Below are 13,861 nucleotides of genomic sequence, written 5' to 3' on the forward strand. Positions count from 1 at the left end.
AGAGGCCCGCATATCACAAAAAAAAAAAAAAAAAAAAAAAAAAAAGAGTTGAATACAGCAGGAGCCTGGGGCTTGAGGAATTTGGGGAGGGAACACTGGCTCTAAGTAGCCGGGGTCTGGGGAGCCCTGCAGGGGTAGCTGGGGGCAGCAGCTGGCACCGGGTGGAAGACAGACTAAGATGCAGACTCTCAGCCTCTTTGAGTAAGAAAATCTCACAGCCTGAGTGTTTTCTCCCTGCAGGTGAGAGCAGAGGAGAGGAGCTTAACAAAGAAAACTCCCAAGTTTAAGAAACAGGGACAACTGTTATGCAATTGTCACCAGGTCACAATGTGTCCGTCGGACAACTATTCAGAGTGACTTTCTTTCTAGAGGCTCTCGGTGATTTTTATGGGTAGGGACAGCCATCCTGAAGTGGGGTGTCTTCTCACAAGACCCCGAGGTTAGCAGATGACCTTTTTAAGGAGGAATCCCTCACGCAGGGGCCGGTCTGCAATTCTGCAGCTGCGGGGAAGAGGGAGAGAAGGTTTTCCTGAAATTTCTCTTCTAGGCAGCTGGGGAATCTGTAGTTTTCAGAGCTGGTGTTGGCAAGGGGGAAAGGCGACTCGGACACTCCAGAGTGACAATGTGGGCAGGAACAAGACCGAACAGGATCGCAGGGCCAAGAGGGGCTGTTATGCTCACATCCGCAGTCTCCGTCTCGCCCCGGGCAGCTCTGTCTAGGAGGACGGTGGGCAGGACGCTCAGTGCGGGGGCTCCAGAGCCCCAGTTCAGCGCACGCCTTGCCTGCGTGACGTCCTGCGTGACGCCACTTAAATTAATAAATTTAGTTTTTAAAAAAAGAAAAGAAAAGAAATGGAGCTATTGAGTCCCAGTGGAGGTCGGTGCAGGATGGAGGGGGCGCTCCATTGTGGGTGCTCCTGCCCCCCACCCTGTCCTGTGATCCCCAGAGAGCTGTCCCCTCCCGCCCCTTCAGGTCTTGCCCTGTGGCCCCTGCAGGCATTTCCCAAGCCCACTCTGCTTGCTCGAGGCTCTGTCCCCACCCGAGGTCCCCAGGTCAGAGCCCTAGACTCCGCCTCCCCGTTCCCTCCTCCCAGGACCTGTTCAGCTCTCTAAACGGGCCCCTTCTGGAGCCCTTTCCTCCTCTGCATGAGCCTGCAGCCCAGGGCCGGACCGAGGCCTGGCCTCCTTGGGGCCTCCCTGCCTCCGCCCCACGGCAGCTGGCCTCAGCCCTCCTGAGAGCCTCATCTTGACCAGCGGCCTGGTGGTCTCGGGCAGGGCTGGCTGTGTACTTTACAGGGTCCAGTGCAAAATGAGAAATGTTTAAAAATTGGGACAAACCCTTTCTTCCACGGTCTCTCTCCAGCTGTCACGGTGTCTTTATGAGCTACTAATGTCATACTCGCAGTGCACAGGGACACGGGCAGGGTGGACGCAGACCTCCCAGGCTCGCAGGGCCTCAGAACTCAGCGCACGACCACCCAGCCTTGACCCTCCGCAGGGCCAGGCCCCCCCAGGGGTGGAAGGTGGCAGCGGCCCTGGAGGCGCTGGCAGAGCCACGGGAAACCGGGCTCCGAGCCCCACACCAGCTCATTGCCCCGTCCGGCTCTGCTCACAGATCTCGAGTTCAGAGATAAAATTATTAGGTCCTTTAAGTTAGCGGCCGCAGAGCATGAAACCCCAAGCACAGGCCCTGGGCTACCATAGAGGTCAAGGCCCCAACCAGGCTTCAGAGGTCTCTGCTGTGTCCTGAACTGACCGTCTCACCCTTCCTGCTCCCTCCCCCAGAGCACCCTCCCTCCACCCCACGGAGGCTGGTCTGTACCCACCTGGAGCACAGGGCCTGCCCCCAACAACGGGTCCTCGCCAGGTTGGACAGGACCGGCCGGCCTCCCCCCGGGGCAGACATCATCCAGGGGTGATGCAGCTCTCAGAAGAGCCTCACTCCTCAGGTCATGACCAAACTTTTCTCTCTCCCGCTTCTGCCCTAAAGCTCTACGCGTCGTCTGACCTGGGCAAGAAGTGGACTCTTCTTCAGGAGCGGGTGACCAAAGACCACGTGTTCTGGTGAGCATGCCCGTGCCAGCGCCCGGGGAGCCCCGGCGAGGCCAAGTCGGCCCCCTCGGCCCCCAGCTCAGGTCCCCCGCCCTCTCCTCTCTGCGCCAGCCCTGCCCTCCTCCTCCCAGGGGGCCCCCGGGGCGTCCTCCCTGCTCGCTGGGACAGCGTGGGAAAGGGTTGAGGGCTGGAGCTTGGTGTCGCTCAGGCCACGTGCACAGCCACCAACCGGCTGTGCAGTTTCGCGCGCGTGACTCTCCCTCTCGGGGCCTCCGATTCCCCCACAGTAGGGAGAGGCGCTGATGCACGTAGAGCCGGCCCAGTGTCCGCTTCCCCACGGACCCCCCCTCCCCCCTGCCCCTGCCCCTCCCGGCCCCACGGCTTGCTCAGCCCCTGCCGGTCTCGGACCCTCAGCCCTGCCCCAGCCGGTGCCCGCGCCTCCGCCGCCTAGGCCTTGTCTCTTGGGAGCCACTCAGCCGTCGATTTGCTGGGGCCCTAGTCTCACTGCCCCAGCGAGAGGCTCCGGTGCTCAGAGAGCGCCTGTTGGATAAGCAAGCGGGGCCGCGAGCTGAGACATGGACGAGGTCCAGGGGCGGAGGAGGCAGACGCCGAAGGCGGGGCTCAGAGCCCACGCGGGCGCCCCTGACCCGGCGGCCCCCGCCCCCCCGCCGAAACCACCTCTGGAGATGCGCGCGGGGACACACGCGCTCTTTCCGCCAAACCGCGCGGTCCTGAGTGTGAGAATGGCGCGCGCTCGCGTCCCCTCCTTTCTTATCTCACGTGGGCTGCACACGTACGCCCGGGCCTCCCGCGTCCCCAGGACGAGCACTGCGGGAAGAGCTTCCCGTCCCCCGCCTGCTCCTTCTAAGTCTTCATGCTAATCGGGGCCAGGAACTCGTTTGCGGCACTTAGGGCCACAGGCTGAAGGGAAGCTTTGGTTTCACCTCCGGCACAACGGCCTGCGGGTGTGCCTTCCGCCGCGGGGCGGGGCGGGGCGTGAGGGGTCCCTCCACGTGGCCGCCCTCCGGAGGCCCCGGATCCCTCCTCGGAAACTGGAGCACCGCGTCAATCACAGGCCCTGTCATTCTTGTCAACTGTTAGCCCGCAGGGGCGCAAGGAGGCGGAGAGGGGGGCCAGGAGCTGGGGTTTCTGAGCAGGGCGGCCTGGGAAGTTGGCAGATCAGGACGGGGGGGGGACTGGCGGGGAGCGTCTGCCAGCGCGTCCAGCCCCAGGGAGAGCCCTGGGGCCACAGAGAGAAACAGCCCGCAGACACTGAAAGCTAAGTGGGGGCTCATTCAGACACGTCGTTATCACGGGCAAATCAAGTTATGTCTTCCCCCAGGTTTCTCAAATTGCTCCAAGTCGTTATGCGAGAGGGGTATCTCGCCAGACACTTGTCTGCTCGGGGCCGGGAGTCTCCCCGGGAACGTGGTGACGGCACAGGGCCGGGCGCCTCCTGTAAACAGTGAATAATGCTGTTTTGACAGCACTTCCAAGGCGCGCTCTGTCCTTGAACTGACAGCGGGAATATGGCTGAAGCCCCGTGTTCTGTCTGAGACTCAGACCCTTAGTGTTTTGAGAAGCTTAAACAAGCGAGCTCCTTAGACCGGCCTCACGGGGCCGTGGCCGGGGGCTGACATGTCCTGGGCCCACGAACGCCCCGACGCGTTGCCTCCCTGCTAGTCTTGCAACGGCGCTGGGACAAAATTATAAGGACCGCCCAGCAGCAGCCACGCTGTGAACACTGACTGTGCCGCGGACGCCAGACCTCGGGGCCACATGCATCCTCTTGCGAGAGCCACACGGTGGCACCCAGCTCTCTTCCCCTGACGGCCCAGAGAGGCCAGGGCACTTGTCCCGGGTCACGGGCCATGGCTGCCTCTGTCCGTAGCCAGCGACCTTGCCCTTGGCCTCTCTGCCGGGCAGTCTGGCCACCTGCACTTCCCTAGGCGTTTCCAAGTCTTCCTCCCGCCTCGAAGCCAACCTCACCCGTAAAGCCTCAGCCTTCCGCCTCCATGAGCTCCAGTGCCTGCCCGGGTGTGAGGCAAGTGGCAGTTCTTCTGTCCTGAAGGGAGGTGAGGGGAAGACAAGAGTTCATCCCACAGCAGCCCTGGTGGCGGTGTCTTAGAGGGTTTACCAGAACCATTTGCATCAGAGCTTCCCTTAGCATCCAAAGGAGTAGCAGTCAGTCTCCCGTGCTCTTTGTTGAGCCTGCGTGGCCACAGGTCTTCTCATGTGACTGCTGTTTCTAAACAATAGACCGAGGGCCTTCCCCAAATACTATCTTTGGGGACCTTGACGAACAAGAAGGCCCAGGGCTCGATGCTTGTCATTTCCCACAGGGAGCCAGGCTTCTTCTGAGGTGTGTAAATGCAGAGTTTCGCGTGGTCTTCAAAACCCGTGACCAAGGGTTTCGGGGGCGGGGACCTCAGGCCCGCTGTGCTCCCTGCCTGGTGCAGGGCCTGGCGTGGGCGTGCTGGGAAGTGGCCGGGGAGAGGCTCCGATGGAGAGTGAGAGAGAGAAGGAACGAGAGGGTGAGTGAGTGGATAAGTCACAGGCCGAGTGCCATGACCCCAGTGACAGATGATGGATGGTCAAACTAAAATTCCATGTGCCCGGCTGAGGGCCGGTCAGCGCTCCTGGTAAAGGGAACAATGTCTCTCTTTATTCAGAAAAGAGAGGAAAATGTCAGGCAGGAGACCTCCTTCCGAGGAGCTTACAAATGGCTTATTCATGAAACCGAACTCCACGCTTCACCTTGCGACGGAGACTCTATGGAAGGTCAGAGAGATTTCTGCTGGCTCCCGCGCTCGAAGCGTCCCAGGCTGCGCGGCCCGCCACGGGGCGCGTTGTGGATTTCCCCCGTCCGCCTGGGACCACCTGGCCCCTGGAGGAGGTGCAGCAAATGCCAAGCCCGTTAGGAACCGGGTTGAGAACTGAGAGAGGCCAGCTCCGGGCGCTGTCGGCGGTGGGGACCGAGCACTCGGTGGCAGGGACGTCTCACTGGCCTGGAGGGGCCATGGGGGTGCCTGTCCTGGGCCCTGAGCGGCCGTGGGAAGTGACCTCCGCGTCAGACCCTCAGTTTGCTCTTCGGCAAAGTCCACGTGCTGCGTCAGATCACTGTCCGCGAGAGGGTCGGCTTGGTGGATGGAGTTCGATAGTCATACCGGCTGGAGTGTACGTTCTAAAAAATATAATCAGCTCCCCACGCCCATGACGCCCCGGGTGTACTTGCTCAGGAGACGGCTGAGGCAGATAGAAGGTTCTAAAGGGAGCTGACATACAGAACACGGCAGGAGATGACAGTCCAGTTGATACCCGGAACCGGTAAAATCTGGGAAACCCTGGACCACATCACATCATCAGTTGAAAAACCCGCACTTCGCCTCCTGGGCGCCAGGCCCTGTGCTGGGCTGGCGGGGGTCAGCGCTGTCCCCGGGTCCCCTGGAGGATGCAGCCCAGTCTCTGCCCCCCCGCCAGGCTGTGTCTTCGTCCCGTTCTTCTCGGGCCTCGTTGAATGCTCCGTCGTGGGCAGCCACGGTCCCCCTGTGCTCCATGCACTGCCCGAACCCCTGGAGAAGTGCGGCCAAGGGAGGGGCCCGTGGCTGAGAGCAGCGCCTCCCGAGGATGTGCCGTGAAGGGGGCACGCAGGGGGCCACGGGCAAGGGAGAAGGATCCTGGTGTGAATCCGGGTCTGCGCCCTCCGGAGAGTTGTTTTTGCTCCTCTGAGCCTCCGTGTCCTCAGTTGCTAAATTAGGGTGACATTCCCAGGCATCTCCTGCCTCCTAGGATTGTTTGGATCACTAACACACACGCGCACGCGCGCACACATACACACACCTACATGCATACACACGCCTGCACGCACGGATGTGAAAGCCTTCTCTAAACTGCTCTAAACGGAAGAATGCCCAGCAAACCCTGGGCCCTGCAAGGCAGAGGCCGGGGCTCCATCGGCCTCCCAGGAGCAGGTGGGCTCTCGGGGAGGACTGTGTCCTCTGAGCCCCGGATCCTGGAGGCCGCATAGCCGCCGGGGGCTCGGGGACCACACAGGGCCCGCGAGAAGGGCTTGGGGGCTCCATTCCCGAAGCCAACCTCAGCCATTCTTTTCCAGGGCTGTCTCTGGAGTGGACGCCGACCCTGACTTGGTCCACTTGGAGGCCCAGGAGCTCGGAGGAGGTAAGCCGGGAGGGTACAGGAGCCAGGCACCCCACGTCTGCTCAGCCCGTGGCCGGCTCGGCTGCCCTCGTCCTTCGAGGCTGGCCCTGCGCGGCTGACCTCGCCGTGTTACGATGTGGCATAATTTGAAATGTGCTTGTTTTCCAACCGGGGGTAAACGGACGTCAAGGAGCTCCACTCCAGTGGCAAAGTCTATTGAGAGGACGACGTGTTCTGGCCCCTGGGCATTAGTGTTTCCCCACCTCTCAGTGCCCGCCTTGCCCCCCACCAAGCTTGCTGAGTGCTGAGGTGGGGCAGGGCCTCCGATGGCTCCCCCCTCCAGTGGGGCAAGGAGCTTCGTGGCCGATGAGCCCGGGGGCCACGCGTGCTATGAGAAATGTCCTCTGTGCTCCTGAAGGAGTGTCACTGGCGGCAGAGCCATGGAATGTTCTAGAACATCAGAGCCGAGAGGACCTGTAGATTGTGCATTCATTCGACAAACACCGACTGAGTCCCCTGTGGACCAGGCCCGGGACTGGCCCTGCTGGGGGTGCGGCAGGGTCCCCAGCAGGGTCAAGAGCAAGACGCAGCCCCGCCCCTTGCCTGGCGGCGCCTCCTGGTGGTCCCTCTCGGAGTGGAGACCCGGGCAGGGTCACACTTAACCAACAGTGGGAACTGACAAGTGCAAACAGCCATCCCCTGGCTGGGCCGTACTGTGTCGGGGGTAGGTTCAGTGGGGCCGGGCACCGGAGTCCTGCCCGGCGACAGCGGCGCTGGCGTCGGCTCCCTGCCCGCCACGTGCCCGCCACGTGCCCCTGGAGGTGACCCTGCACCTCGGCCTCCTCGTCTGTGAGACGGGCCCCAGGCGTGGTGCTCAGCCTGGAGACGTCGTGTGTCAGCGTGTGGCGGGTCCCTTTGCCACGTCCAAGCCCTCGAGTCTTCCCCGGACCACCCCCCGCGCCGCGGGCACGTCACTGTTGCTTCAGCTTCACTGACCGGGGGCAGAAAGCGCCCCGAGGCTCCAGCCTCGCCCAACAGCACGGGGTCAGGGGCCGGTACAGACCACAGCCCCACCATCCTCCGCACACAAACCCAAAAGCATCCAGAACACGCTCACGGCGACCTGACCCCCAGCAGGGCCCAACGCAGCAGAGGCGGGTGACGGCTCGTGATCTCCCACCTCCAGCGAGGAGGAAGGCCAGGCCTCCGTCCTCAGCAAGGGGCGCCGTTTTCACCCAGCGATGATGCCGCGCAGCCCACCTTCCCCGGGGGAGGAGGGACCCTGAGCCTAGCAGCTGTGACATGCACGTGGAGAGCCCCCAGGACGGAGCAGCGTCCCTCCCCCGTCTCCCCTACCTCCAGCCACCCCAGCCCGGGAGCCCTGTTAGAACCCAGTCCAGCCAAGCTTGGTGGCACAGCATCCGGGCCTCTAGGACCCACCCCACTCGCCGGCCCCACCTACCCTCCGGCCAGCCCGAGCTGCGGGCCACTCCCCGAGGTCACCGTACACCTGTCCTCGCCCCTGCGGGAAGGCTGCCCCCCATCTGTCCGCCTTGAACGTCTCTCTTGGGCTGCCCACCACCTCCTCTGGGCTCCGCAGCACCCGGACTGCCCTGTCAACGGCTCTGCACACTTCCCCGGGCCTGGAGCTCCTTGGGGACAGGGCAGGGCCCGACTGATTCACCTCTGTGTCCCCAGCAGGGCCACCAAACGAATAAGCACACGGCCAGGTGCCAGTCGCCCTGAGCAGATGCCGGGCCCCTGCGCTGACGTGGCGGGACCCTGCGGCCACAACCCGTGCCGTGGACACGGGGACGCTCACTGCCTGTCACACCACATTGTCACTGTCGGTCGTCTGCCTCTCCCCAGAGCTGCAGCCGGTGCCGGTTCGTGAGGGCCAAGCGTCCACCTCCCTTCTCGGCCCCGTGGTCAGAAGCTTCCTCTCGGCAGCTTGAGACTGGCCTCCCCGGGGTGGGGACGGTGGTTTACACCAGAGACATTGGCAAGCGCCGTGAGTCGGCGTCTCTCCCACTGCACGAACCTTCAGCCCCGTGAAAGGGGGTCTTTGTCTGTCTCGTTGGCAGTAGAGCTGGAGCAGGGAGGGCCTGACCGTGGTGAGATGAGTGAACAGGTGAATGAATGAACGCATGCGCGCCTGAATGAGTGGGCAAGTGAGTACAGGGGGGCGTGAACGGCTGAGCGAACAGAGGGTCCACCTTGAGTCCGGCCTGGGCTCCGCTCCACGCGTGTCCAGCCGGGCAAGCCCGGGACGGGAAATTCAGTGCTGACCACACGGAGTGACCAGGCCGTTCAGAGGGGAGACGGAAGGGGTGCCGGAGGGGCCGTGGCACAGCCGTGGCTTTTTGTGGGCCTACTGTGCGCACGGTCTCCTAGACGCTCAACTGCTCTTTTTGTGGGAGAGGGGGTACGCGGGCCTCTCACTGCTGTGGCCTCTCCCGTTGCGGAGCGCACGCTCAGCGGCCTTAGCTCACGGACCCAGCCGCTCCGCGGCACGTGGGATCTTCCCGGACCGGGGCACGAACCCGCGTCCCCTGCATCGGCAGGCGGACTCTCAACCACTGCGCCACCAGGGAAGCCCTTGACCTTTTTTATTTTTTGCCGCTGTACGCGGGCCTCTCACTGCTGTGGCCTCTCCCGTTGCGGAGCACAGGCTCTGGACACGCAGGCTCAGCGGCCACGGCTCACGGGCCCAGCCGCTCCGCGGCACGTGGGATCTTCCCGGACCGGGGCACGAACCCGCGGCCCCTGCATCGGCAGGCGGGCTCTCGACCGCTGCGCCACCAGGGAAGCCCCTCAGCTGCTCTTTTGAGGTGGGCATTAATACCCATGTTACAGTGGAGGAGCTGAGACCCAGGGGCCCCTGCCGGTGAGTTAGGGCAGGTCCTCCGGGTCCCAGCCCGGCCCCCTGGCACTCTCCATGCTGCCCGGCCACCCAAGCTGTGGGCAGGATGTGTGCCGAAAGCGCTGACGTCTCTGAGCGCCCTGGCTGGGCTCCCTTTGGTCCCTGTGGTTAAACGCCTCTCCTGCCCCAAAGCAGTAGAGATGAGCTCCCCCGGGGCACAGGCTCCAGGCCTCTGCGCGACTCCGCTGGGGCCCCCAACCCGGGAAACAGAGGGCTTGACGTAAGAGCAGCGGCTGCCTGGCAAAACGGGTTCAACCTGCTTGATCGTAGATATTTCTAAAGGGATGAAAGTGTTTGTCTAAAGTTAGGGGGGAAAGAACCCCTGAGTCCTACCCACACCCACCCGTTTAAGCTGGAGAGACTCCAGGAGGCTGGGAGGGGTCCCGAGTCATGATGGGTGCCATGGGCGCCTGCACTGTCCCTTCCCTGGGTGACCACATGCGCCCAGCTTGCCCAGGGAAGGCCGGTGGGTGGGAGATGGGGTTGCGGGATCTGCTGCCCACCAGCTCTCCGGATTGCTCCGAGGTCCCTCTCCCAGACAGAGGAGACGGGTGGCCACGGATGTGCAGGTGCCGTGCCTATAACCCTAACCCTAACCCTAAGCCAGGGGCACAGGGCGCGTGGGACAGAACGTGGGTCAAGTCCTGCACTCACACGGCAGTGCTCCCCTGCTCGACTTTAGCCTGGGGTCAGGAAACGCTTCCCCTCAAGGCCAGCTAGTAAACGGTTTAGCCCGGCTGGCCGTGTGGTCTCTGCTGCCAGTGACTGCACGGTGAAGGCACCACGGGTGACGCGTAAACGAGCAGGCGCTGCTGTGCTCCAGTGAAACTTCCTTCAGGAAAAGCTGGAGGCAGTCCGGGTGGCCCTGAGGTAGACAAGTCTCCTAACCTTGCTCAGCCACAATCTCCGCATCTGGAAGATGGGACCATCGTTGCACGCAGTCCTGGTATTAAAAGAACTCCTCGCAGCCGAGCGCCTGGCACAGAGCTGCCCCCGCGCAGCAGCAGGTGTAAGCACGGGGCACGCCGTTTAAAATTCAGACGCACAGACAAAACCAGCGGCAGTGGTGTCGGAACGCAGACCGAGCCACAAAGGTCCAGCACTTGATATACGTCTGAGGCTGTGTCTGACTCCTTCAGCTAGAGTCTGAGTCTTTGAGATTTCATGCACCGCGTGGCGGGCTCTTATCTCCTGCAGGTTTTCGGTACATCACCTGCCAGATCCACAACTGCTCTGATAAGACGCTGACAGTGCCGTTCGCAGGCCCCATTGACCACGGTTCTCTGACCGTGCAGGACGATTACATCTTCGTCAAGGTGAGCTTCCTGCTGGGGCTCTTGGAAATTGGCAATAGGTGATGTGGAATATAAGCCACTTGGGGGGAAATTGAATCACTCAAACAGGAAGCAATAAACTGGCTCTTTTGCTTTCAAGTGCTACTTAATTTAGTTTCCCCTGCCCCCGTGACAGTGGTGGAAGGCACCCCCCAAACCCCATCAGGCCAAAACACAGGGATGCCACCTGCTCCTTCACCCTTCTACCCACCAGGAACTTCCCACAGCCCAGGGCCCCCAAGCCCAAACCTGTTTTGTTCCATCCGGTTCTGGTGACGTTGAAATGATATTCAAAGCTGTTGTCTCTGGTCATTTCTCTTGGTCACCAGGCATCAGCTGTCCACAGCCCAGGGACCAAGCCCTGCTGCCCGCACACACAGGTACTCAGATCACAGTTGGGACCACCACGTGGTCTGACGGTTCAGACACTCCAGGAAGCAGCTGGTCATACCACTTCTTGATTACTTCCCCCGACGAGGAGCTCACCCCTTCTAAGACAGCCTACCCCTCTCCTGGATAGCTCACATCTTTGGAGATGTCATTCCGGCACTGAGACGAAGGGTTTCCTCTACTCTCATCCAGTGACCCCTGCTCCGCCCTCTAGGACCCCATGAGACAAATCCAAAGGCTCCTATGAAGATGGCCCCTTAGGGGCGGCCGCTGGTGTTCTCTCCCCTGAAGGCTCCCCCGTCTCAGGGCCGTTTCATCACCCCAGGTGCCCTTCTCCACACGCAGAGTGTGCCAGGGCCTCCTGTGGATTTGGGGGCTGGAACTGGCAGGGTGCGTCACAGCCCCCGTTAGAGCAGGCCAGGCAAGAGGCTCCTGCCACACCGGCCCTGATTCCCAGCCCCGCCTCCAGCACCCCCCCCCATTCTCCTTCACCCTCTGCTGACGCCCAGCCCCACAGCTTCCCATCCCTTCTGTGTGTTTGCACTTGCTGTTCCCTGGGCGTGGACCACTCGCGCCCCCTTCTCCACCTCCTCCTCCAACACTGTCGTGCACCACCTACTCCAGGAAGCCTTCCCTGACTTCCACTCCACCTCAGGCCCACAGGTTGCCTCTTCGGAGCGCCCCCAGCTCTGTGCCTTCCTCCGTCACAGCCAGGCCACACTGTTGTCCTTTACTGTTTACCGTAGACCCTGCAGTCCGGTGCGGGTGGGGGCTCCGGGTCTGTTCCCAGCACCGCCGTCTCCCCAGCACCTCCCATTGTGTTTCTGCAAAGATCCGCCAAGGGTTGGAGCAATGACCACATTGGCTTCTTTGACAACCGTATCTCACGTTTGAGTGTTTTCTAAATGTTCTGGTTGTCTGTCCTGCCAGCGCCCCAGGCCTGAGACCCCGGGGGCACAGCTGTGGCTGGACAGGTTGGGCTGGTCCTCGTGCAGCAGTAGGGCACCATGCACCACGGGGCCCCGGGATGGGGTGCGAGGCTCAGTTAGAGGTGCTGGGAAGGCCTGGCCGAGGGTGGACCATGGGAGGGGGCTCGGGGAGGATGGAAGATGCCGGATCAGGTGCTGTCGGCAAGCGGGGCCACGCTGTAACTGGGCTGCTCAGTGACCTGATCTGGAAGGAGGGGGCTCAGGAGGCTGAGCCCCGATGGTGAAGGAGCCGCCCCCGCGTGCTGAGCTGGGCGGCGCAAGGTCATCAAGTTCATCGCCGGCTGGCCTGTGTGCAGCTGTGATCGCGGCTGGCTCTCAGCTTTGTCGCAGAGGCCTGGTCTGCCGCTGGTGACACTGTCTGTGTCCGACGAGGGGAGGCCCAGCCCGCGGTGCATGCCCGGCCAGGGCCAGAGGTCAGGGGCCACTGTGCTCTGCCCAGCTCCTGGCCCACTCCCTCTCCCATCGCCCGTTTGCCCCTTTGCTCCTCCTCTTCCCTTGTCACCCCCTCCTCCTTGCCCCTTCCCCAAAGAAGCAAATGCTGCTCTTTTCCTGGGTCTTCTATTATATCCCGTGAGAGACAAGTTACTCCGTCTCTGGGCCTCACTTTTCTCATCTTTAAAATGGAAATGATCACGGGTCGTGGAGTCGTTGGTTTTGATACCGATGAGCTGTTTGGGACAGTGCTGGCCACGTGACTGTCTCAGGGGTGCTGTCTCTCGTGTTGTTCCTCTTGCCTCGTGGTCTGGTGGCCATCTTTTGTGGCTTGAGCTTACCTTTGGCCTGTCTCTTCCTCCACTCAGTGGCTCACCAAGTACTCTCCCTAAGAGGAGTTCTGGGGAACAGAATTTTCTTCACCTTGTCTGTAACTCAGACGTAGGGAAGCCGGGTGCTGAGAGAGCATGGGGAAGGAGGTTAGTTCTAACTGAGCAGGTGGAGGAAGACTTCCCAGAGGTGGGGCATTTGGTGTGGGGCTCTGAAGGATGAATAAGAGTCTGCCCACTTCAGGCAGAGCATGTGTAAGCAAAGTAAAAGGGCATTTTCACCAGGATTTGTCTCGACAAGAAACCTAGTCCCTTAAAAACTTGTTTTTCCCCTCCTGTTAGGCCACCTCAACAAACCAGACCAAATACTACATCTCTTATCGTCGCAGTGAATTTGTCCCGATGAAGCTGCCGAAGTATGCGTTGCCAAAGGTATGAGCGGGTTCCCCATTCCACCGGGCCCTGAGCCGGGTGCTGAGCCTGCCCTGACTCGTGGGGCTGCAGGGCTTTTGCACCTGTGCTTGGTGGTGGCCAGGTCAGGATGGATAAGAGCAAGCTACTGTCCCCTCCCCCTCCAGCTACTGCCCCCTCCCCCTCCACTCCATCCTCACCTGTGCCCAGCTTCATTCCGTCTTAGCGCCTCTGCCATGTTCTTCCCGCTGCCTGGTCTTTCTTTTCCCCAGACTCCTGCACATGTGATGTTTCAGACAAATATCTTTTCCCACTGACCCTCCAGGCTGGTCCAGACCTCGGTTTCCTGCTCACACCCCACCCTCCTCCTTCCTGAGTGTCAGGGTGCTGGGAACCCCCCGTGTCCGTCCCGCTTTCAACTAGAGTTTCCCGGGCTGGGGGGCAGTTTCTGTTTTATTCACCTCTGCATTCCAGCTGCCTGGCATAGTGCCTGGTAGATAGTAGGTGCTCAATTAATGCTACTTCCTTCCCCTTGCCTGGCAGGCAAAGAAGGGGGACGTGGAGGCTGTCCAGACCCTGCCCCTGCCCTGCCTCCGTGTGAACTCCACAGCCCCCTCCCTACTGCTATTTAATTCCAACTTTACAAAGGAGGTGACTGATGTTCAGAGAGGCTGCATATCCCATCTGAGGTCACACAGCTTGTAAGAAACCAAAGCAGGTTTCAAACCGAGGTCCGAGGTCCAGGGGAGTCGGAGACCAGCCTTCTGCCACATCGCCCTCCAGAGGACGGTCTCCATCCCATGGACATAATTCAGAAGCTCAGATTGAAGCAGCCCTTCTCCC

The 13,861-nt window shown here is 61.6% G+C and overlaps 1 protein-coding gene across 1 annotated transcript in view; it reads left to right on the forward strand.

The window, feature by feature from the left end:
- SORCS2 (sortilin related VPS10 domain containing receptor 2) overlaps window positions 1-13,861 on the forward strand; it is a 472,302-nt gene that overhangs the window by 395,115 nt on the left and 63,326 nt on the right. Inside the window, exons 5-8 of the mRNA XM_059067728.2 lie at window positions 1,991-2,064; window positions 6,167-6,231; window positions 10,331-10,449; window positions 12,950-13,039. Of these exons, the coding sequence (XP_058923711.1) occupies window positions 1,991-2,064; window positions 6,167-6,231; window positions 10,331-10,449; window positions 12,950-13,039 (348 nt within the window). The remainder of the gene's footprint in view (window positions 1-1,990; window positions 2,065-6,166; window positions 6,232-10,330; window positions 10,450-12,949; window positions 13,040-13,861) is intronic.

The sequence above is a fragment of the Kogia breviceps genome, chromosome 6 (assembly GCF_026419965.1).
Source record: "Kogia breviceps isolate mKogBre1 chromosome 6, mKogBre1 haplotype 1, whole genome shotgun sequence".
Lineage (NCBI taxonomy): Eukaryota > Metazoa > Chordata > Mammalia > Artiodactyla > Physeteridae > Kogia > Kogia breviceps.